At 33.9% G+C, this 27,257-nt stretch overlaps 1 protein-coding gene across 2 annotated transcripts in view; it reads left to right on the top strand.

Annotated features, from left to right (window-relative positions):
• The window catches only part of LOC149790016 (BMP-binding endothelial regulator protein-like), a 71,572-nt gene extending 47,262 nt beyond the window's left edge, over window positions 1-24,310 (top strand). The window contains exons 6-15 of one of the 2 annotated variants that reach the window (XM_089972106.1): window positions 7,284-7,374; window positions 10,375-10,460; window positions 11,194-11,293; window positions 11,914-12,023; window positions 12,294-12,425; window positions 13,659-13,763; window positions 14,928-14,979; window positions 17,351-18,026; window positions 18,520-18,650; window positions 20,565-24,310. In XM_089972106.1, coding sequence (XP_089828232.1) covers window positions 7,284-7,374; window positions 10,375-10,460; window positions 11,194-11,293; window positions 11,914-12,023; window positions 12,294-12,425; window positions 13,659-13,763; window positions 14,928-14,979; window positions 17,351-18,026; window positions 18,520-18,650; window positions 20,565-20,749 — 1,668 coding nt within the window. In that variant the 3' untranslated portion in view covers window positions 20,750-24,310. The remainder of the gene's footprint in view (window positions 1-7,283; window positions 7,375-10,374; window positions 10,461-11,193; window positions 11,294-11,913; window positions 12,024-12,293; window positions 12,426-13,658; window positions 13,764-14,927; window positions 14,980-17,350; window positions 18,027-18,519; window positions 18,651-20,564) is intronic. The other variant, XM_089972107.1, reaches the window with a different exon arrangement.
• Window positions 24,311-27,257: the final 2,947 nt, after the last annotated feature.

Below are 27,257 nucleotides of genomic sequence, written 5' to 3'. Positions count from 1 at the left end.
GGCTTACCAAAAATTTAGTAATGCGGTGCTAACTGGTAAACAATCAATTAACATAGACACACATGATGGTCCTTGTTAGTTTGTAAAATATTGGACAATATCATGCATATATTTTATATTTTCGTTGTTATTGTGAACCAAGTATATCAGATATGTACAAGTAAAATAAGCTATTACTTTTCAACTCTTACGACCAGTGTGAATGGAAAAGCTGCACTCTTTTTACTCATCATCTGCAATGCATTTTACCAGGGTTAGTATATGATGCTTGTATTTTAGTCTCATAATCTGCCATCTATTAGGTACAAAATAACGCTGTATCCCTTGTATTATCCCTTGCACCAAAATTGTGTCAGTGTTGTACATGACGCATAATTTGTGGTGTATTTCATTCGATCAAACAAACAAACCAAAAAGTAAATGGTGGGGTGGTGGAGCAATCAGACACACATGTAACAAAGAACGTGTACGAGACTCGTGCTTGGCGTCAATCTCTAAGAGTCACGAGCGAATCTCACTAACCAAGAATGAGCCAGTCTGGCATGGCTATCAGCGCCATATTGTTTGAGTACTACAGTAGCTAAAATCATCTTATGTGGAAGATTGCATTTTGCATATTGGTGGAGGTGAACGTGCGCCCAGAGAAGTTGTGTACAACCGCACAAAGCTTTCCTTTTATTATTGCTTGTTGTATGGTGTGTTTGGGTGTGAAAAGATCGGTAACCAGTCCAATTAGATGAAGCATATTCATATCATCCCATAAGATCATTTCCAAAGCGGAAAAAAAATATATAACCAACCCCGGCAATCAGACCATAAACATGGGAATCACGAAGACATTCTCTTTAAATCCAGAGCATACAATCAAACTAAAGACATTCACGTAACAACAGTGCGGTTCTCTTTCATCACCATCCCAAACGAATTATCCGTAGAAGAACAAACAAGTTAAGAATATGTCGACAAAAGCAGGGTGTGTACATTCAGTGAAGTCGATAGTTATAATTGGAAACATTCAACCGACTTTCAAAGAGTTATCAAATTTCGTTGAATAACTACGGAACATGCTCGACTGTCATATGAATGGAATTCTATTTTTAGATTTGTTTTTTATCATCTTCTCCTTTTTGTGATATTTTAAATGGTCAGCCAACCCAACGACAAGAACATACGACGAGATACGTTGACAGGTGCAATATCAGACAAGTGATATACGATTAAACCAATATAGATGCAATATCAGACAAGTGATATACGAATCATCCTGTACATGTGCAATATCAGGTAAGTGATAAATGAGTCAGCCAGTACAGACTCAATATCATGCAAGTGATATGATATTCGAATATTTATGTACATATGCAATATCAGGCAAGTGATATACGATTCATCCTGTACATATGCAATATCAGGTAAGTGATATACGAGTCATCCTGTACATGTTCAATATCAGGCAAGTGATAAATGAGTCAGCCAGTACAGACTCAATATCATGGAAGTGATATACGATTCAGCCAGTGCAGGCGCACTAGTTGGCAAGTGATATATTTATTATAGAGGTGCAATTAAAATCATCTAAATAAGAAAGTCAACCTTGCCATTTCATCTGCTCATCTTGTTCATAATGTACATACCACAAATACAAAGAAGCCACACAGACAAAGGAACCATTTATCATTTCAGATGGATCAGACAGATTGTAATACTGTCCTGCCCATCTCGATGTCAAAAATGTGTTTCCTTTGGGTGATAACTCTTAGAAATTCGTTTTTGCTCCCGCTGTAAATGTAGTTCTGTAATAATTAGTTTCTGCTATCTGTTTTATGTACGTATCTAGATTCTTATCACTTTAACGTAAGAAGTACTCCACCCGAAGAAATAAAACATGCTAGGCTTTATAAAATGCAAGTACTGATGAACTTCTTTTTTGTCACATTCTGTCAACAATATATGCAACTGTTATCGCATTTTCTTTATGTTTCGATTAAGGGTTAGGGACGAGACCTCTTTCGTAGGATGACAACAAATTGGTCAAACATGCACATATGAAATTTCATTGACTGGTTTTACGTGCCCATGCAGATAACCTGACTTGGTTTTCATGGTGTTTTAGTAATTTATGCATTGCATGTATGTGCTTGTGTGTGTGTGTGTGTGTGTGTGTGTGTGTGTGTGTGTGCGGAATTTTAACAGTAAGACAAAGTGACAGATTTTGTTTTAGGAGGTAAACACTTAGGTCCATATTAGTGTATTGACCTTTTTAATTTACGTACTCGTGTGTAAGTTGGGTCTTGACCATGATCTTCCATCGCATAATGCTTCGGCAGCTATCGGTATATGCATTTCTTTTATTAGTAATCATTAGAACAAACAATACAGACGCTGATCTGCCAGCGCATATTGCGTCGTTATATCATGGTTTATGTTGTCTGTAGTTGGATCCTACCTATAAGCGAGAAAATTCGGTCTTTGTCACGTTTAAGTCCGTAAGAAATGTTATAGCTCCATCAGACATGTATTTATATTTCAGCCTTTAGTACTTCCTCCTCACAGCTGAATCAGTCCGTGACAGTGATTTATTAGGAAGTGTCAGAGTTGCATACGCTTGATAGACATATATACCATTAAATAATTATCTCCCGCACACCTTGATTCTGATCTCATTTCTATGCGTGGTTTTCGTCAGTGAAGCTTAACAAGCATCGACAGTCATAAATGGGTCATAGCCAAAGTTTTAAAAAAAACCCACAACCCCTTAAAAACTGGCAAATAAGAAACCACGTTATATTATTATTTCTAATAATTAATTTCGAATTATTATTTCTAATAATAATCGATGTTTACTTTCTAATCTGATTAATTACTTGCTTTTTTAGTTACTTCTTTTGCATCAGCTTAAATGTTAGTGGCATTAAGTATTTGACTAATACAGCAAATTCAGCATGTATATATTAGATACATCCAAAATTACTCGTCCAATACTTTTTCATTATTGCGAAAAGGTTGGAGAAAATATGGCTTCTTTTCCAAATTCCCTAAACGTTTGTGCTCGCTAAGTTTGGGATTTACAGAAATTAATAACTTTAATCTATATATATATATATATATATATATATATATATATATATATATATATATATATATATATATATATATATATATATATATATATATAATAATATATTCAAAATGCACAGTAGTTAATACTTTGATAGCACAGTCTGTGCCGCATGGTCTTGGAGAGCTAGAAAATAAGTCACAGACCATCACGACAATAAGTTTATCTTGCACAGTTTGTTCTAATGTTCTTGGAATCCAATATATATATTGAGATTAGGATTATTCATGCGCAATAAATTGAAACAACCTAAATATGTATGAAGACATGTTAGGTACACTAATGAATGCCTTTAAAGCTGTTAATTTGGTATTGTAAAAAGTAATACAATTTCATTTTCTTGCTTGCTCTGCTTATAATTCCTTTTAAAAATACAGATAGGTAGATAGGTAGGTATGTGGGCATGTCGATGGAAGAGATGAATGGATCTATGACTTGATAAGTAGATAAATACGTAAAGATATATATATGCAGACAGAAAGATTAACATAAATATGTGTTGATATAAACATCGATATATGGGTGTGTATCTCTCTCTCTCTCTCTCTCTCTCTCTCTCTATATATATATATATATATATATATATATATATATATATATATATATATACCTTATGTGGCGAACTTTGAAATGTGTATCTAATATCAATGTATTGGATTTCTTGAGTTGGGTAGTGTGGATATCCAAAAATGATTCTACTCTTCTAAGAGCGGCTCATTGTTTAAGATACAATATATTGCTACTTCATTATTTATATGTAATTGAGTGAATACACTAATTAATAATAGAAAGCTATTAGTATTTATTTACAATGTCTTCATTGTTATTAAAAAGTTCTTTATTGTTTCCACATGTTGAACAGACATGACAAAATACGATTCTTTAATTTTAAATACAAATGTTGAGTTCTGTTTGCTCTTAAATACTCCTTTGTAAAAATATTAGCTATAACACGATTTACTCTGTTTGTAACAGTTGATTCCATAACTATATATTTACAACAGGGGTAGCTCAAGATGGATATTTTGTTTTGATATCGAATTACCCAAAATTGAATCTCATTGTGTAGTGACCCTCCAAAGCATCGAGTCACTTTCAGCAAAATGTTAAAAATCGTCGCTTGCGCGGAATTCATTTATCAACATCATGAAAGTAGCTATTTATGCTTCTATATTTTTGGAGTCCCAACAGAAAAGGCGAAATCAGGCACGCTAACAAAGGCACAATCTGAAACAAGAGAATTTCACCTGAACATTTATAAATCAAAATTGTAATAACTATCTTATTTACGCACGCAGCAAGTTTGCTCTTTTTCGAAATATTCATTTCTTCAATTTTGACCATTACTGAACAATTGAGAAGCAGATCGTCATGTGACTTTTGATTTGAGGGAAAATAGGTCGTTTGCCAGCAGAAACAATGTTTTGTGAAGCGGAGCACTAAAGCTAGGTGTAACGGGTGTACACTGGAAACTCACGAGTAAATGAAAAATATCATGTCTCTATATACAGGAAATTCATGAGTAAATGACAAATAACATGTCTGTATACACTAGAAACTCAAATGGTATCATACAAACAACGTGTCTGCATACTCTAGAAACTCCAGAGTAAATGGCAAACAAACTTTATACGCTAGATAAACTCTAGAGCAACTGATAATATGTCGGTACATATTAGAATCTTTATAGTATTTTAAAAACGAGGGCAAAATGGAAAGAAACTTACGTTAGATTTGGACGATAACTGTCTATTCCACGCTGCACTTTAAATGAATGCAAACTCTTGAAAACTTTTGACATCGTGTTTGCTGGAAGATGTCTGACTTTTCCCAGCATCATATATGTGTACATGACCCTTAGTTTCAATATAGTACATTATGAGCTACATATAGTATTCATCTATTGGGGAAAGAGACTAAACGCTGTCCACTTACTAGAGTTCGTACACGATGAACTCTGCAGTTAATTTCCTTTAAAAATGTAGAAGGTGTTTTGTTTTCAAGCGTCTCTTGATTGAGATACGATTACTCTTGGTTTAGTGTCATAAATGAAGATAATCCAATTTTATATTTATAGCGCACACGCCGGGTTAACAAGAGCGGGACGTATTTGAAACATGTACGTCTTGTGTTAAAGGGTCATGAAAGAGTCACTGACAATTTCGTCTGACAATATAAAAACAATACAAAATAACCGAGCGACCGGGTGACAACAAGTCATCAACGTTTGTCATACAGTGCAGGGCTTTTGATATAGATATGCGTGTAAACAGGTACCAGATACTCGCTTAATTAGGATTTATCAATATGTCACCTAACCTGTTTAAACTTCAGCACGGTTTGTCTTGTCAGTCAGTGTAATCTAAATTTGTAAAATTATAGTAAAATAGGTATTACTGTCACTGCATGTGGTAGGAAAATGATACATCTACCCCGCAGAGATTGTCCTTGTATAATCACAATGGTTTCTTGCATAATTACCCGTACAAAGCTAATGGCTATTTTCTCTCTTTCCTAACGTTACACGTAGTGTTAGAAAACCCAGGAAAATCAATGCAACGTTGACCTTACAGATTAATCCCAAAACATTGCAACCTACAAAGTCAGTGTAAAATTATCTTGTTAAGTACAACTCATATACATTTATGACTCGTGTATGGTTAGATACACAGACAGATAACTAGTGTTTGTGCGTGTGTGTGTATTTTAGATACGGTGAAAAAAGTTTCATTTTAATTCTGTCAAATGCCTATTTTAGGTTAGTTGACTGGGTTAAAAATTTAAAGCGTATGTAATCTTTAAACGGTAAATATAAACTCTGGGCTGGAGGAAAATTAATTTTCCTCGAGCAGTCGATATAGAGGTGAAAATGAGCTATTGTGTGTACAACAAGGGGGCAATGATACCGGGTTCGATGGGGGCGTCGCAATATACAAATTCGATTGCACCCCTTATGGGCTGTCTTTTTTGGTTGTTGTTGCTGTTGTTTTAAATCAGATCCTCTGTCTCTTTGAAACATTTGTATCATATCATTATATCATATCACTATATCATATTGTATCATATTGTATCATATCATTGTATCATATCAAGATTGCTTCAAACTGTATTATGCCCTAGACATTTTCTGCTTTACCCTCTTACTACGAACTTTTGTAAAATGCTTTACAAATGACAATATTAGCTTTTTATAGGACTTATGTTCGAAACTTTCAATTTCGTATCCAAGTATATTCAGCCTTCTAGGGCGTATCCATAATCTGCCCGTTATATGCTCTCTCCATCAATTTATATATAAAGGACAGACAAAGAATGAGACACGTCTAAGAAAATAGTACAGATTTTTACATTTGATGTCTTCACCACGAGCTTTTCGGTTTTTCCATTAACCACTATAAGTTTCAAGTCTATGTGAAGATATTCTCATTTCAAGTCCATGTGAAGATGTTCTCATTTCAAGTCCATGTGAAGATATTTTCATTTCAAGTCCATGTGAAGATATTCTCAAATCTAAATTTCCAAGAGATGAAACAAATCCCCAGCAATTTATTTTGCATACAAGATATTTAGATAAATCAGTTTATTTTAAATTCCATTTGCGCACACACTTACCAGTAAATCTTTGTTTAACGAAATGAATAAAACATTCAGTTTTAAAACATAAATAAATATATTCATTTCTACGTCACTTTGATTTAACTAAACGTAATAAAAACTAAATGATGATAATAAATCTCAGGCAATATTTGTTTGGTTGGAAAATGAAATATATCCCTAAGCAAAAGGTAGTATAGATATCGAAGGTATTAAATGTGAAAAACTTTCCGTGGGTTAAGCTTGTGTTACACATCATTAAATCTCTCTCTTAGTAAATGCCGAAACTGCCTACTCATGAAGATACTATTACTCAAATTAATTTGGTGTTTGTTCGTTCTTTTCTTCTGGTGAATATGTCGGTATAAAGGGATGTTTTATCCACATGGTTTATTTTCGTCTTATTTTATCTATTTCAATGACACACAAGTAGAGTAATTTCAAACTTTATGTGGCTTAGCACTTACCTGTTGCAAGGATAATATTTATGAGGCAGGTTTAACCTCATATCTATAATTTGTCATATTTATTATTATTATTATTAGTATTATTATTATTATTATTATTATAGGCGTCAGCTATTACGATATCCAGGACGACGTGCTACACGCCTTGCACGAACCCTGTTCTTATACCCGGTCAATGCTGTCCGGCATGTGATGGTGAGCAATATCTAATTCCGAAAATTCAGCAACTAAATCGAAATGGGAATAACCCGCGATAATCTCTCTCTCTCTCTCTCTCTCTCTCTCTCTCTCTCACACACACACACTCACACACACACACACACACACACACACACACACACATATACCCCCACACACACATCCAAGAGGCAACTTTGATTATATTTTGGAAACCTATCATTAATTAAATGTACGATAACTTACTTTCAAGTAAAAATAAGTTGTATTTACTTCATAAATTACATCAATCAATTAAACATTTGATCTGTGGTCGGTATCGGTTTGCAAACAGTTTGCTTTTCTAAGTAAAAGCTGGTGCATTAGTTATGTTTGCATACCACTGACCCGACCGTTGTTTATATCGGTTATAAGATGAAAACAAAACGTTACTTTTGTCGGTTATAATATTAAGCCACGCATAGTTTATGTAGATTATAGGATTAAGCCAATCATAGTTTATGCCGATTATAGGATTAAGCCCCGCATAGTTTATGCCAATCATAGGAATAAGCCAAGCATAGTTTAGGCCGATTATAGGATTAAAGCCAAGCATTGTTTATGTCGGTTACAAGATTAAGCCGAACACTGGTTAAGGTTATGGGACTAAAGCAGGATGTCACCACCAAATTAGCATCCCTATATGAATTCAATATGTCATTTGCTCTGGATACATCAAAATTATATAAAATGAGAAAATTAGGCCGGTATAGAAAACAGAACAATAAATTATATTTTGTAATTTTCTTTGTTATGAATACGTCCTAAAGGTTAAGGTTTTCCGTAAAAACAAATGCCTCAGAAACTCATTGATATAGTGTGGTAGTATTGTAGGCAGATTCAATCGTGTCTAATCGCGTTGAATAGCACTATGCAGGTCCTTGCCTGAACGTGGAAAAATTATTTATGTCTAACCGTATGGCTTTGAACGAGCCTTGTATTAATTTGAATTTGATCAACATTTGAGGAATGTTAAACTCCTGGAAAGCGGTTTTGATTTGACGTACCCTTATAATACCAACAAGCAGACGACTTTTAATCCGCCCCGCGTGTAAATAAAGGAGACCGATTCAAGATACTTTGTGTAAACATTTACAGAGTGGATCACACAGACCTTAAGTCGTCAGCGTTGAACTTGTTCAAGAGCTCTTTAAACTCTTGAAATCCATGGGTTATGGCTGAAGAGGGAACTGTTATTTTTACTTTTAGCGTCGAAAACCAGATCGAATACGTTCAGCAATGTAATCTATAAATTATCTCAGCAACTTCCATGAACATGTAATTTCTAAAACATGATGTATTTTCAGGATGTTAAGAATGCCTTAACTGTATGCATATTACGTTATTGCACTAACCATAAACGGTAAGATCTGGAAAGGAGAAATTCTAAAATATCCAGAGATACTGAATCAGATAAAATAGGCAAAGAAACGTAGCGATGAAGTGATCATGAAATGACGTGCTTTAGCAAAATAACTCCATGCTTAATTGTGAAATTTGTAGTTTGATAATTCATCAAGACAACATTCAATAATATAATTTCAAAGCAAAACATAACTGATTTGTATTCACCATAAAACTGAACGAGGAAGAAGATAAACTTTGAATTGGCATGGTTATTCATTATAAGTTTTGAAACTTCGATAATTTGTTTTACTACATTAACATTTTACTACAGTAAGATATATTGGTAAAATTGGAGGCAACAGCGCTTCGCAATCTTAGTTCTCAATGCGGTAGTTAGTGCGACCCTAACAAGGCTCCAAATTCGCTTCTTTGACGTCAGATGGACACGTGACATCCATCGCTGTATGATTACAACATACAATCAAAGGAAGCTATGCCGTTTATTAGGTATGATACATTCTAGGACAGCTGTAACTATTAACCTCTCCATCATCACATGCAGTGAAGACTATGTGTATCACCCCGGATAAAGGATAATCTGAGACTGGTGTATAACGAAGCCAACAGTCGATGGGTTATCACATATATGTATTCTCGGGAATAGACATCCTTTCTTAAAATGTAAAGTTAATAATATTCACTAAATTCTCCATTTTTTGTCTGCATATCTCTGGGAATCTTTAACGCTTCGTGGATCCTGAAGAAAATCTTAACCATACCTAGGTTCACGGCTTAAAGTCTAGCTTGGTACCGTAGAATCGCAAGGAAGTAGTTGGACATACAAAATTCAATTTTTAGCAACAAAAGATAAGAGTACTTGAGTGTGGTGCAAAATTATTTGAACATACCAATGGCACACATATATCCTGTACCTCTAGTTATTTTGAATTCCTGCAAATTTCCATTGACTGGCATACGTGAAGTAACACGATGACGTCATTGTTTGCGCACTTTCTGTACGAAGAGTGAAATACGCCAGTGCCGTCTAGTTGGTATCTTTAAGTTCAGATAATTTCCATACCAGAGCACACATTCTGACAAAATCATGCGTATCATTTATCAGGATAGAGCATATTATTGAACCCAGATGCTAGTAAAGCCCCAACTTTCAGGTTAAACGAAATAAGTACATATTTAACGTATCATCTATATTTTATACAAAAGTTTCTGGTGTACTACGTGATCAGTCAACTTGCAAGTCCTTCCTGAATCAGAAATTCATTGCGATAAGTTAGCACCGTGTTACTAGATTGGTCCAGTTATACAGTGAGATTGGTGAGGGCACTAGAGATTGTAAATCATGCAGTACAATTTGTATATTGTCGTTAACGATTTAAAGAATATATAACAATAGTAAAGTCAATGAATATATGTAGTATACTTTCCATGGAAACAAGCATTTAAATGAGATAAGTCAATGCGATCAGGGCCTTAAAATGAGATCAGTTTCTTACAACGAGATCTGTGCAATGGGTCTAAGGCAATGATTGTTTGTTTTCTATTATTCCAATCATTCAAGTAAGCCATTTTTTCACGTACATGCTTATCCTTACATTATTTTGTCCCTTTCAGCTGGATGTTTCTTTGACGGTAAGCAGTATTCAGACGGAGATGCCTTTAAATTGTCCAATAATCCGTGCGTTCAGTGCACATGCAGGGTAATGTTTCGTTTGAAAAAAATCGACACCATGTTTGAATTTATGTATATTTGATGCAGTACACACAAATCCTTGAAGCATAAGAATAAATTTACTGCAGTGATTGACATCGACTGTTTAGCAAATGTTATCTTATTTTAAAGAACTAATGCATTCAACTAAACTTTCCGATAAAATATCATCTCGGATTTGAGTTCGTCACATGACCAGCTGGTTATTGCTGTATCATCATTATTCTACAAAATATAGAGCTTTTTAGATCAAAGTAATGAAAAGTTACCTTGTACGTCTTGAATTACACGTATTGTATATTGAAAGAAACATTTTTTGGCATCGGCAATGTCTATGCTAATACATTTTACGGAGAATATATATATATATATATATATATATATATATATATATATATATATATATATATATATATATATATATGTATCTGATAAGTATTTCATTTTTTAAGTGTGACTTTTACTCATTCTTTGTTCTTATTATGAAGATACTATTGCTAGAAGATTGACTTCAACTTTGGTTAAATAATAGGAAAACCTAAATTAATGTTTTACAGCACTTCCATTTCTTACATAATCTGACATGACACGTGACCATGACTAATTCTAAAGTGCGACTTGATGTATTTACCATGCAACAGTAATACAGTGTTTAATATGAAGTCCCTAATATCTTGATGTTTTCATGTATGTTTACAAACTTATTTTTATGTCCTACTCAGGGAGGGAATGTTTCCTGCGAGAAACATGCTTGTCCGGTTCTAATATGCAGAGACAAGAATGTCTTCATACCTGATGGCAGCTGTTGTCCAGATTGTCAAGGTATTCCGTACTGATTAAAATAAGTAAATAAATAAGGCAGTTAATTATTAATTCAATTACAATCATTCATTTATGAATTTATTCGTTCGCGTTTTTTGATTAACTTTGTTGAATCATCTTTGCACGAAAATAAGAGACATTGACTCTTGCTAGAAAAGGCATTATGTCGCCCAATATTTTCCCTTCCTTTAGCCGTTTAAACACCAACGAAATCTCGACCATATATCTTCGTGCGGGAATGGGGCTTTTGTATAAAATAAATTGTATTCGAATTCTTAAGAATGTAATTCGTTCCGAATGATTATTGTGCTAGAAAATATAATTTCTTCCGAATGATTATGTTAGAAAAAATAAGTTGTTCCGAATGATTATTGTGTTAGAAAATATAATTTGTCCCGAATGATTATTATACTAGAAAATATAATTTGTTCCGAATGATTATTATGCTAGAAAATATAATTTCTTCCGAATAATTATTATGCTAGAAAATGTAAAAGTAGAAACAAAATGTCTATGTATACAAGCTAAAACAATAGCCAATTTTATTTTATTCTAAATAACTTTAATATATTTTTGTCACTCAAAAAACAAAATAATAATTTGTGTCTTTTTCATTCCAGGAAAGAGAATGATATTTAATTTGCCAAGAGGACTGTGTTATTTTAAAGCAAAAATTTATCGCTCTGGTACATCATTTAGGCCAGATTCATGTACATTCTGCAAATGTGAGGTAAGCAAATATTGCCTTTAATATTATTACTATTTTATTATTTTAGTTATTATTTTATATTTACTTAATGTTATATTATTATTATTATTATTATTATTATTATTATTATTATTATTATTATTGACGTAATTGTACACATTATTGGTATTATTATGATTATGGTCGTTGGTTTTGTTCTTATCGGTCTTCCTCATAAGCTTTTCTTTCACTCATGCCACTCGCAGTCCGACATTAGATGTTTTGATGTGTATTATACATATTATTTGGCAGAACGGAACGTCTATATGTGAGCGAGAGAACTGTCCATATCTCGAATGTCCGGAGGACCAACAATTCCAAAAAGCCAACTCTTGCTGCAAGGCCTGTCCGAAGAAATGTGAATATAACGATCTTCTTTACGAGGTAGGTATGTACAGTGTAAGCTTTAGATGTTTTGAATAATAAAAAATACACAAGAGAGAATTTAAAGGTTTTTAAAGAGGACAAATTTAAAATAATAGCGATAGGAATAAAATCTATCTCAAAAGCACCGGGCTATTGAATTCCATTTTGGGTTAGAAGATTTACCATAGGTGTGATTCATATAGCACTTCGTAAGCAAACAGGGCGACACTATGGGCTAAAATGGAATTAATTTGTGCATAGCTGCTTGTATGCCACATGACCATATGACAGAAGGTCTTACAAAGCAAGCTGACTCGGTACAATTATTAAATATATTTTCTATTTAGGAGTCTTATAAGGTTTTAAAAACTCGTGTATAAGTTTATAGTTTTTTTTCTGTATGAAAATATATTTTGTTATTTTTCTTCATTGCCTCATACACATTTGCGGTGCTTAGGTTGGATGCTTTGGACTCGCCGTTGACAGCTTACGAGTTAATATAAGTGGGAGATATTGATAAGTAGTTGATCTAAGTTACCACACTTAAAAAGTAACTGGAATATATGTGTGCAATGGTTTATGGGATAGAGATAATTTGATACGGCGAGAGAGAGAGAGAGAGAGAGAGAGTTACATAGGAAGAAGCCATGTAAAGATATATTACATGGTAGTATTTTCATATTTAAGCATTTCTACATTATGATCTTTGCGAAACGATGTTGAACAATATTGAATGATGTTCCTTACATTGAAAGCAAAAAAGATATGACGGTTTTAATTCATGTCAAAATATCACACAATATAAACTGTTCTAAGTTTTCATACCTATTATATCATGACTCTTTGTTGTTTTTGACATTTAGCTTCGAACATCTATTGTCTTCTGCACCCCATAACTGGAAGTTCGTTTTAAATATACATTTATATTATATTCGAAACGACAATGTATCAGGCAAGACAAATACTCATTCAGTGTCTGCCGCAAAATTTATATTTGCAATCTACACGTACTTGACATGTAGGAGACATCTGTATTTTTTGAAGATTTCGCAATGAAAGATACCTCGTTTATAAACGTAAGAGTGATACGGCATGAATTTGTGTGTGTATATTCCTTCCAGATATAATATGTCTTAAGAATACAATTCTTAAGTGTGCATAATGAATTTAACTTATTGTTCACTCTGATTCCCAGTCTGTTGAAATAAATAGTTCCATTAAAAAAGTTATTTTTTTGTTACTTCGTTGTAGCATGGACATACTTGGAAACCCGATTTATGCACAACCTGTGATTGCAACGACGGTACAACACACTGCCAAGTACAACAGTGTAACAATGCGCTCTGGTGTCCAAATGTGCGTTCTGACAAGAGTGGTTTGATTTTTTAAAGATTGATGTTGAAAATAATATATAAGCTACAAGCATCTTACATTTATACCACATGCAGATCAGTACTTATCAGAAACAGTACGCGATGATGTCTCATTGTATTTACTTGCATGAGCTTTTGCGGGAAAAACATGGTTGTTTTAAATATAAACAAAATATGAATAATTATCTTCACGTGCAGATTATACCTAAGAATGTGCATGAAATATATTCTCTGAAGTAATATGTATCAACCCCCTCTTGTCCGTTTTGCAACGTTTTTGTAAAACATTGACTAAAGACAATACCGCATATAAACACTAAAGTTTTGATAACGTATTTAATGAAGGAAATCCAGTTAATTTTTCTCTTTTTATTTCGTTAACTTTCTACAATAAGGAAGGTTGGGAGGGAACACAAAGTTTTTTAATTTTGGCTAAATTTAGATTAATTGTGCTTATGAAATTAACCAAACTGTTTTAAAATTACTACAGTCCTTAAATATTATGTATTTTGCACAAAGGATATTTAAGTAGCATACAATATTACCTACAAAGAACTGCAATTCAAACCTGAGCGATGTCAGATCATGTAAAAAGGTCGGAATACAAAGTAAAGAGAGGATGCATTTGTCATAATATTTGACAGATTATTATCGAGTCTCTTATAATAGTTTTCAAAATCTACACCAAATAGAAAAAAAACATCATACCTACAAACTTTAGGTACAATTGGTATTATACACAACTGATTTTATATTTCGACTATGACTGTTATCCAAATTGTGTGCCATTTTTGTCATTGTTCTCAGACTCTTTGCTCCTGTCATGATTTGGATTGATTTTGAGTCATTACAAAAGTCAAAACCCGATGATGTTTTGTAGCGTCATGAAAACTCATGACGGATCATTCATTGTTGGTGTTATTATCCATCACAGCCAATGTAAACTGTCACATATCGGCGTTATTATCCAATATCTTACTTTTATGAAACCGCTGACAGGAATTGTGTTTTATCAAGATACATGTTTCATTAAATAGGTACTAGAAAGAAAACGATTTCCAGGCTGCTTCATTTTCAATAATGGCAATTTAGGAAGACAAAACAAATGTTCATTATTTCATAGGATATTTACATTTTATTCTGACAGAGATATGTGCTCCAGTTCATCGATGGAGAATGTTGTCCAAGATGTGTGGAAGGTAATGATCAGTTTATCATTATTATACACATTTACGATCTTGCGAAAGCTATCTTTTATTATTGGTCAAACACGGACAGTGAATATAATATATGAAATGTACAAGGGACACGTTTATGTCAAAGATATAAGTATAGGTTTAGTTAATATCGTAAACATAGCATATTGTAAGTAGTAAATATCATATTGTAAGTAATATTGCTCTGATTTTGTTTTATTGATAAAATTATTTTTGTAAATATATTTTGCTTGGACGGCCAAACGATGCTTCTGAATATCACGCATTTCCGAACACTGTATTGTCTTTCCGGAATCGGTGTTCAGTATATTATTTTGACCGTTTGCATAAAGATCTTAACAAGAATAACCAGTCTGCATCTTGTCGTAACTAAACTTGTAATACATCTTCAGGATAAAATATGGTACGGACACGCCTCAAGATGACTATTATTCTATCCATTCTCTATTATGAAAGGGAAATGCATTGACTGATGGCAAAATAATTCAATACACGAAGAAAAAAATTAATTTGTTAATGTACATTTAATATCTAGAGGAAAAACATTTGTATTGAGACGAAGGTCACAAACACTCGTACCATTCACATTAAAACAGATTACAATTTATAATTAAGTGCTAAACTATTGCCTTCTTACATAGCCTTGATGAGAGTGTCTTGGAGGAGGCGTAATAGTGGATTTGTTAAACAGTAACACGTGTTTTCCTAGTTGATAGAGCCATTGTTGAGAAGTCGTATACGATTTTGAATGTCGACCTTGTGCCCATCACTCCTTTTGAATGAGGGACAGAACACGAACTTATTGTTCGGTCGAACGGGTATCGTTTGTTTTTGATGACTGTCCTTGTCGGTAATAGTGACCATTAATATAAAACCAATTGTCAGTGTGCTTTATTACTGCATTTGTTACGAAACTAAACAAAATACTTACAACTAGTATGAGAGACAAACTTGTGCTCTCATGTATCATATATTAACTTCCTCCATTCGAGAAAGGTTACAAGAAATGTATGCACATGTCCTGACATCTTTCTCTTCTCTAAGTTGTATTTCAGGATACATATGGTTTGGATATCATAAAGATGTTGAGGATAAGTTTGAGCTAGAATCGCATTATCAAACAATCCAAAATGAGCTTTCCATACGAAATGATTCAACCAAATGTGGCATGCAACTTTTCTTTTTGATAAGATATTGACAAGATGTGACTTCAGTCATTATTACATTATATTATTTACATTATTACGTAACACATTTTTTCTTCTCCTGACTTTGGTTTATGCAGCGTATACGATGACATAAGCGTTATATGCTGGAATCATCAAACGTTTACATGGAACACTATAGTTATGGATCTTGAAAAAGTCTTATTTTCAGCTTTATATAATATTATTTAGAAGAGTCGTGCAACATGACTGCCCATACGCCTGGCCTATACGTAAGCATCTTAGTTTAGCTGCCCGCATTGGGCAGCGGATATGAAAATTGGTTTTGTCTGTACGTTCGTCTGTCACACTTTTGCACACATATTATGCTTGTGGTCCAGACTTTCTTTTTGGTATTCATATTTATTTGGTTTCAGTGTATTTATGTTTGTATCCTTATGGCTGTGTATATATTCGTACAATACCTGTAATGTCGCTTTCCGGAGAAAAAAAGTTCCAAACCGAGTAAAATATCTCTATGAACGTTTCGCACTTAACCGGTTAATGATATAATAATGTCTTTTGTATTCACAATTCTTTCATTTCATTTAGCTTAAGTCTTGAATCCTTTTTTTCTGGTCATCCATCCATGCATTATTAACACTTTTGTTTCGGGAGAAAAGACCCGAAACCGTTCAAACCGTTTTGATACTTTATCCTCATACTAAACTGGTAATTTGATTTACATTTTGTTACCTATCTGCCAAGAGTTTGTATAGCAATAATTCATTAACGCATGATAAACAAGGGGATACAAAAGACTCTTATCACTTCCATTGATAATTTATAGATACGAGGTCTTCTGACAAAATATTTTGCGGTAAGGGTGATATCGGTGACTCCGTCTTCTTGTTTTACCAACACCAGTTCCTAATGTTTCATTTCCTGTCAAGGAATTTATAGTTAGCTGGGCCCTTTGCCCGATCCTTAAAGTAGCTAAAGTCTGAGCTAGCAAATATATTGCTGAATGCATTCGGGTCAAAGCGCATTCTTATCGAACGATGTTGGTTATATTATTGCACACCTATATAGAATTTATGACACCATTGCGATACATGACATTCATTTTGATTTTTCTCTGATAATAGTGTTTGTCATTATTGTGCCTACGATTGTGATGTGACTAGTTCTGTTTTCATATTTTACAGCACGCGCTGTGTGCACAGTATTCGGAGATCCTCACTACAGATCGTATGATGGAAGGATATTCAATTTTCAGGGAACCTGCAAATATCTCTTAACGGGAGACTGTATAAATAATACCTTCACAATAAAAGTCAGAAATGACGCAAGGACGTCTTCGAAATTTACCTGGACAAGAATGCTTGTGATATATTTACTTGGGATAAGAATTAGTTTCCATCAGAAGTTACGGGTCAAAGTCAGACGAAAAGTGGTATATTTGCCCTATAACTTTGACGGGCATCCTAAATTTTCTGTGATAAAAGATGGATACTCGGTGATTTTAAAGGCCGACAGTGGCCTACAAGTCACGTGGGATGGCGACAGTTTCGTAGAAGTGTCAGTCCCTACAAACTACAGACATAAACTGTGTGGTTTGTGTGGGAATTTTAATGGTCTAAGCTCGGACGATCTTCGAGGAAAGGACGGCAAACTGTATTTCACTGGGGAGGAGTTTGGAGAAACATGGCGCCTCGGAGGTCGTAGGTCTTGTAGTATTCTCCCGGATCTGCATAATGTGGTTTTATCTCCATGTCAAACAAAATCGGAATCACTCAATAGGGCGAGAAAAGAATGCAGTCTTTTATTGGGTTCAGTTTTCTATAAATGTAGAAATGTTGTTGATGTCCGGACCTACTACAGGTTAGTATCACAAATTTATATTTCATATATTTCACAATTTTTGCAGAACAAAATCATGAATTGTCTAAAGTGTCTCTTTGTTCATTTCGATATTTTAGTTCAAAATGAAATTGGGGTATGTTAGTCACATAAGCTTTCTAAATACATATCGTGATGCATAATATTGTATTCGGCATCTAGAAGATATCACCAAGTGTGTATTTTCCCCGGTACATATTTCCTCTTTGGTGTCACGTGAACGTCTAATCATTGTACAAATATTTAGTGCTCATTTATGACGGATTTCAGCACAAAATGATTTTGTATGTGGAAAAAAATATAAATTTTGGGTCGCTTCTTTTGATTGGGATATAATTTTCAAATCTTATGTTAAAAAAACAAACATCAGGAATATATGTCAAAATATGTCTATTATTAATATCATGTTTTTGCTTTGTTAGTTAGTGAACTAGTGTTGATACAATTAGTTTCTTCAATAATTTACTAATTTCAGTTCCTGCGTGACAGATATGTGTGAATGTTCTGAAAACAAACATTGTGAATGTGAATCATTTAAGGCCTATTCCAGTGCATGTAGGCAGGAAGGCATATTTGTCAGATGGGAGCAACATTCAAAATGTTTTGGTAACTCACTTTATTTATCATATTCAATGGTTGCGGAAGTAAACATTATGTAGGATACATACAGCTACGAACAGACATCCGAACAGGATCTTAAAACCCCCATACTAGTTAAGTATTTTTCAGTATATAAGTGGTTGGGATTTACTCGATAAATTGACATGCTCGACTGACGAAGACAAGGATCCTGGTGTTTCTTTTTTGTGTTAATTTTTTTATTGTGTTGTCATCTTTGCCTAATTTGTCTATTCGCCTAAGACTGTAATGTTTCACCATGAATCAAGACAGTTTAAGGTCCAGTTTAGAAATATTGTATCATAGTTAAACCTTTTTTTATTTTCTTTGAAATCGTGTTCAAAACAAAACTTAGAATAAAGTGTATTTATGTGTAATTCCCATACGATCGGAATATCCTCGGTCCTTTCAGTTAGATCAAGAAAGAAACATCGATCGTAATTGGCAGCTATTGAAAACATTAAATGAAACTAACTTCAGTTTACATGGCATACTATGGTGTCGGAAGGAGACAAATTTAAAATCAAAACATCATCGCCCTATTGTAAAGCATGATATACGTTGGCCTCCGCGGAGGTAGGGGGTGGTGCTAATCACCAATTCCATCCAATTCCTTTGCGTTTTGCTAAAACTACCTCCGAAGTAATTTCTCGACTGACGGAAATCGCCGAGCGATGTCTTATCGAATCCCATCAAGACCATTAAGGAATAGATGCGAAGAAATGAAACAACATCGGATACGTCACAATTGCATCAGCTTTACAAAGTTTGTTCATGTATGATGTTAGCCTCAGAGGTTTTTGTTTTTTACTGAAAACTTTTTAATTATGTTGAATCATCTAAAGAATTTTATAGAATCAATAGACATTTGACGTTTTTGAAGTGTTTTTGAAAAAAAATTAAATACATATTTTTTTTTATCTTAGGAAAACACATTCAACTGTATCTTAATGGTTGTACATTGCACTTATCCTCAACCACACTCAACGTTCTGTGTTTCGGTTTTCATCCCATGATTATATAAGAACAATGTTTCTAAAAGCCCAAATGGTGAAATTGTAATAAGAATTTCTTCATTAAGGCAGCCGTATCTTTGTAACATGGGCAGCTATATAGACCATTCCTTCTAGTATATTTTTTCAATAGCTTTTTAATATTTTGTGCTGGACACGTTAGCGAATCTATGTTGTAAGGAGAGTAGGATATAGATGTCCGTTATTCAGTTTCCTTTTCCAGATAGTTATCAGGTAGATCATGTATCCCAAGAATCTCTCTCTCTCTCTCTCTCTCTCTCTCTCTCTCTCTCTCTCTCTCTATATATATATATATATATATATATATATATATATATATATATATATATATATATATATATATATATATCCTACAGACATTTGGGATCTCAGACACTGGATATTATGTGATATTTTGACATAATTTTGACACGTGTATCCATAACCTAGACAGACATTGTATACAATATTTATGATATTTGGATAGATATAACCATGTCCCAGAGAGACATTAGACATACTTTATGTTAGGTTGACCAATATAGGCGTTAACACCTTGTGGACATTACTTAAATAGTGAGACATTATGAGAAATATTACTTTTTGGAAAGACCCTCAACATCGTCTTTTAAACGATATATATATATATATATATATATATATATATATATATATATATATATATATATATATATATATATCCAAGAGCATTTGCTGATCGTAAGTAACGTGCTCTCATGTTAGAAAATGTTGACGCTTGGTTTGTCCTCCGAACGGCTGCGATATATTGGCATTAAATTTCAATGACATTATGACCTTTGCCAGTACTTGCTGTATAATAATTACCAAAATAAGTATTTGTTTATTATTTATGATTCTTTTCTTGTAGATCCCAAACTGTGCCCAGTTGGTGCGGTATATGACAGATGCACACCTGCATGTCCGAAAACCTGTGAAAACTACAACTCTGTGGAGCGCTGCCACAAACCTTGTGTGGCAGGTTGCAAGTGTCCAGATGGTCGAGTTCTCCACAAAAACAAGTGTATACTGTCCGGTGACTGTCCTATAACATGAGGCACTGAGAGGGTTATTACGAAAAGGAACTTCTCATGTTCACAGAAGGTTCTAGTTACCTCGAAATTTACATTAGGATGTGTCCAGAACAGGTTACGCTCGCTTTAATATTCCAGAGTGTTGAGGATGTGGCTTGGTGTGATTCTATAGCTCGACTTGTGACTGTCTGTCGTATCATATAGGTATAGCTACTATGATGCAGTGTGGTAAAGGCCATTAGTTTTGGACGAAAAGGATAATTCTCACTACTCGATAATTGTTTGATAGTAATACCAAAGTAGCAACTTTGGGGTTCCTCTGTAATTACAGGAACTGATAAGGAAGTAGCGGCAATATTATGATAGTAATATCTTGCCAGTGACACAGCCTATGCAACGTTTCAAGCATTGCGTGCCATTAAATGAATTCCCCACCCTACCCCTACAAACTTTCATGGAAATACAGTCATATACGGGCTCTATGATTCAGGAAACGTTCGATGTGCCCTCCTGTATGCACGCCCATTTTAGATATCTAACTTAATTAAGTCTGCATTATACAGTCAGGCTTGTGCTGATGTGGAGTTAAACCCAGTATATCTACATATAATCGTACATCTAAGCAGACTTATCACTAAGGTGTGCTTAAAAAAGCATATGACCAGACCAATATCAAATAATCTCGCCAAGCCGGAGACAAAGTAGTAAGCAGTGTCGGATTAAGGCCTATGATGACCTTAAACATTGAAATTATTATCGTGCTCCTCACCCCCCAATGTGAAAGTAAACTAAAAACAATAATACAAGCAAAAACGATGGGAAAATACCAGTGTTCCCATCACTCCAAATTAAAATACTCGTTCATGCAGATCGTAATAGTTATATATATATATATATATATATATATATATATATATATATATATATATATATATATACACAAGTCATTACATTTTATCATCAACAATTAATTTGCATGTTTTTCTGATGCTCTGTGTGCCTAATGAGTAATCCGGCACTTGTAGCATGTCTCATTTTACGAGATCGGTAAGGACAAATCTCTGAGGCACAGTATAAGAGTGATATGGTTTCGCAGGCACTTCGTCTGCGGTAATCATAGTTACACGTAATAATAGGAATGAGAATTACACTTGCAACCGTTTCTTTTTATTTAACTTTCTATAAAAATAACATATGCTGTAAATGCAAATTCGTACCAAATGACTACAGTTCAACAGAGGTATAAACATTGATCGTTTTCCATTCAGATTCAGTTAAAGTTTCGTATTGTGCTTGGTAATTGAAAACAAAGTCGTAAATTATTAAGTTATTTTTTTGTCATGATGTGGAGTTGTGAATAGCAATCTCTATTGTTACAATTGTAAACACAATAAGCACAGATAATATATCTTTTAAAGAATATCAAATATGGCTGTTTTCTAAGGAGGCACTGTGGATTGAAACGAGAAGGCAATACCGTCCAATGCCAGTCCTTACAACGTTCGACGTAAAACAAGTGAAAATTAGACAGCATTAAAACAAATATAAATATTCTTTATCAAAGGTTAGAACATAGCAGCATGACAATATTATAACGTTTATTCCAAGTAAAAACATTTCTAATTACAACTATCCATGTCTTCTTTTTGCCTTAAAACAACACGATTTGTTCTACCTTTCCTTAGCTTATATGTAACTTTATTTCTAGTAAATATTGTCCCACATGAAAACTCCCAACATCTCTTTTCCGCCGCTATATTTTGTATTCGACCAGCATTACACTGAGACCCTTTTTGAAACAAATTTCTCAGAATAACACATAGACGGACCGTTAATTAAAGTTTATAAATGTTCACCACTGAATTCAAAGACATCATAGCACCCGAAACAAATAGATATGGAAAATGAGAATTTACAAGATTTGCTCCGTTTGTAGCGCAGTTTTCATCGCACATTATTGTGTTAACTAAAAATGTTTGACGGCAAGACAGGATATCAGAAGGTTTCGAAATTTTATTAAAGGCTTTTAAATCCGGTCATTTTGTTTCAAACAAAGTGAATGTTCCTATTCTTTATGCCTTTTTATTTGTGCAATATATTCACATTCCATTCTATTTTGCATACTGTTACTTACCGTTCTCTTTCACTCAGTTACCTTTGCTTTAAAATGTTAATAATGCTTTCGTATTTTATTCTGCCTTTATTCCATAGAACGCATAACGCTGATGTTGAGATATTTCTTTCTCCCATCGAAAATCTGCATTAGTGAATATATAGTAAATAACTAAATACATAATCACTTCAGAGTCCTTAGTAGCGTTGATAATGAGACTCATGTGGTGCACATGTTATTGACAGTGTTAACACAAACTAGCGCATGCTAAAGTATCGGAATGAAAAATTATTATCAGGCATTGTACGGAGCAGTCTCAGCGTACGAAGGGCAATCACCGTGCTTGAGAAGGCAAACTATGTCTCATTTGCCTTCTTGACTGCTGTTCAAGTCCAATATGGTGTTAGTTTGGGCACAACCAAGCAACGTACATAATTTCAATTTAAAGATTATAGACATGGCAAAATGTATGAATATAATAGAAGAGCTACATACAGTTCTTTAAATGCATAACTTAATCCACCGCATGCGCTGCGAAGACATTTCGTATCTGAATATACCGTGAAAATGATGTGCTATATGAATTTATTATGTTTGTCTCGATGATATCGGTAATTAATTGAAAATCTTCAAGGAAATAGCACTGTGTCAAACTGCGAATTGTTCTTCTTTCCGTCCGATGTATTCTAGCTTTTGTAGCTAACTCACTGAATCCATAACATATTCTTTTTGTGTGTATTTGCATTGTGGGTTTTAGCGCCATTTTTCCATGGAGGCTAGTATATTCACTGGAGAAAGAACGCGAGAAGAAACGCCGACCAACGGGAAGCTACTGACACACATTCTAACATAACTGACGTTGGCTAAGCTCGAGAACTCGTACAGAGACGAGCGCCTTTGATCACTCGGGAACGTAGGCCCCCTATAACAGTGCAAACGTTTGTTTTGTTGAAAGCGCAAGTGCAACTTTTAATGGTTTTCTCATTCGTTCATTTTTGCTCAGATTTCAACGTGATGTCTTAAAGCATATATCATCCCGGGACCTTACATTGGTCGAATCTGAGCCGAACACGTATTTCATTTTATCATAATTAAGTTCTGATGGTTAAACAAAGCCTTTTGATAATTAACTACAACTAAATATGGTTTCCAGAAGCAACTATTGTTCAGGACAAACAATAAAATTTATAAAAAAACGTTTTGGATAAATTACAGCTTACCATCAGCGACCATTCAGTAATAAAATTGACAACAAAATGGCATGCTCATAAAAATATATTTCTTGTACGTAAGGGTTACTAATTTCCATTCTCATTCAGAAATGTGTCAGTATGGTTTCGTTTGCAACCATCTGACATAGACTTAGATCATAGTTGCCTATATTTTACGTATATACTAATTTATTTATTTGGAATTTTTATGTGGTTCAAATTGTAACCATTTTTCAATGAAATAAAAACTAAAATTGTATCCTGTGAACATTACTTTACACTCAATCGTTGTACTATACACATATTACTTATTTACACCGAGTCTATACAAATACATCCTATCTGTCTGTGTGTCTGTCTCATCTAGACTATCTAAATTTCTATACCTGTTCTTTTCAACTTGTCTATATATCCATCTTATGCAGTTCCGCTCCTGATCGGTATGTATATCCATTATACTGTAACATAACAACGCAGTACGTTTGCTGAAGATTCACAATATCCAGTCAGTGATGATTGTCAGAATAAACGTTTTTGTAATATTTCTTCGAAATCTGTGACGACAAACAGCTAACACTTATTTCAGGTACAGAAAGTAGACATTCTATCTGTTTAAACATGATGGTTGTTGTTTATTCGTATCAAAGCATGTCTGTATCGATGAATCAAGTGTCCTTTGCATTGGATTGATGTAGTTATGTCTGAAGACGTTATGAGCATAGTGAACATGCAATCTATATCTTTCATTACTTTGTCAAAATCTGTATGAAGATATAACTGATCATGTAAGAAATGATAATAGATAATTTTCAAGGTCTATTTTTCCAGTGAAAAGTTTTACGAGCTGCGGTAACAGTTCCATCATTTGATACATTTCATCTTAGAGATCACAAAGATATATGCCAATTTTAATGTCACAGTAACGTGTGAACTCAAAGGTCGTCAGACCACATGACATTATATAATTATTATCTTAAAAATGTAAGACTGTTATGGTTTTGTTATTCTTTAGTAAATTGTATTTTGTTTTCTGTGTGGAAAGTGGGGCTGGAGCTGTCCAAGATCGCCACATATACAATACAGCTGTTAGTGTGTATAACAGTAAAATCAACCCTAGTAAATAAACTACCCTGATGAAACTGCATGAACGAATAAGGTGGATCTATCTATCTATCTATCTATCTATCTATCTATCTATCTATCTATCTGTCTGTCTATATATCTATCCAAGAAATCTATATATCTAACTATCCAAGAAATCTATCTATCTATCTATCTATATATCTATCCAAGAAATATATATATATATATATATATACGAAATCTCTCTCTCTCTCTCTCTCTCTCTCTCTCTCTCTACCTTTATATCCATCCATGCATCTATCTATCTAGCTAGCTATCTATCCAAGAACTCTAGGAAATAAGCTACCCTGATGAAACTGCATGCGCGAATAAGGTCTATCTATCTATCTATATCTATATATATATATATATATATATATATATATATATATATATATATATATATATATATATATACCTATCTATATATCTATCCAAGAAATATATCTATCTACCTATATATATCTACGAAATCTAACTATCTCTCTCTCTCTCTATTGATCTATCTATCTATCTAGCTATCTATCTTATATATATATATATATATATATATATATATATATATATATATATATATATATATATATCGCTCCGGTGGCCTAGTGGTTAGAACGTCAGCCTCGGATGCGGGAGGTCGTGGCTTCGATCTCCAACCGAGTCATACCAAAGACTTACAAAAATGGTACCAACATTGCTGCCTCGCTTGGCGCTCAGCATTAAGAAGTTAGTGTTAGGACTGATTGGCCTGGTGACAGGATAATGTGACTGGGTGGGACATCATGAAACATGTCTTCTGCATGATGCAACGGTGCTAGACATCACTGTAAACTGTCACACTGCAGACATCGTAGCGAGATGACTGAAACACTGTTAAAGCTACGTTAAAAATCCAACACACACACACACACACACACACACACACACACGCACACTCTATCTATCCAAGAAAATCTATATATCAATCCATCCATAGCAAATTTTTTCATCGAACAATCGTTTTCCGCCTTGCAACGTAACAATTAATTTATTTTTGTACTCACTGTCTACTGGTCAAACACGATCCAAATATATGTAATTCGCACGTGTAACCCTTTAGGTATAAACTGATACTAATTTAACAAGTCCACTGTGTGGCCAAGTAACTATACCACGAACACGCTACTGGAATACTTGTTATTCAAATTCGATTATCACGTTGGGTTAATGTTTTTCACCTTAATTATTAGTAATGTATCTAGTGTTGCTAACCAATTTGCAGTTCCGTTGTTGTGTTGTAGTTTACAGTCTAAGGGAAACAACTTCTTTATGATATTTCATTATTTGCATGAGGTGTTTCCCTTGTGAATTAACCGCGTGTGTCGTGTACAAAACCTTATTAAGATCAAACATGAATGTTATTACACTCTATCACCCACATGTAAAAGCTATAATATTGACCTACCTACCAACCTATCTATCTATCTATCTATCTATCTATCTTTTCCTTGAATGTAAGTCAGAGTTATATATATAAATCAAACGTCTATGTTATTTCCTAGTGCAAGTATCCGGCATTGATTGCAATTGCAGTCTCTCTGGACGATGCTATAAAAAACACGTGGAAGATGGCATCCTCCTACTCCTTAATGTCTCGTCTTCACTTAGGAGCTTCTAACCAATGCAGAGATTATCAAACATTTTTTTTCTCCCAACAAATGTTCCATCCTGGAATGGGTTAGCGTTAAGTAAATCTTGCCTCCATAAAGAAAAGGTTTGTTTCTGTCTTCCACAAAGATGAAAAAGAGTTTTGCAAGAAGGGAGACAGTTGTTCATTTGCATCTTGGTCGACTGCATTCATGCAACACGATGCAATAGCCTGAGACCATAACTGAAGTTCCAGAACCAAGAACAACAAAGGATCTTAATGAGTACTGAAACCAAGCGGCTTACATCACGAAGGTTCCAAAATACCCTCCAGATGCAAATACAATAAACCGAATAAAATTATCTGTTTTATTTGAGCCTATACCTTTAAGCAAATAGTTCATTTAGCTTGTTTTAATTCACCCACATACCAATATCTATTAATGTTCTGTTCTTATTGT

Source organism: Sinohyriopsis cumingii, chromosome 10 (genome assembly GCF_028554795.1).
Source record: "Sinohyriopsis cumingii isolate HCF-2022 chromosome 10, ASM2855479v2, whole genome shotgun sequence".
Lineage (NCBI taxonomy): Eukaryota > Metazoa > Mollusca > Bivalvia > Unionida > Unionidae > Sinohyriopsis > Sinohyriopsis cumingii.
The sequence above is the reverse complement of the archived record's forward strand: the minus strand, read 5'-3'. Positions and strand labels throughout refer to the sequence as shown.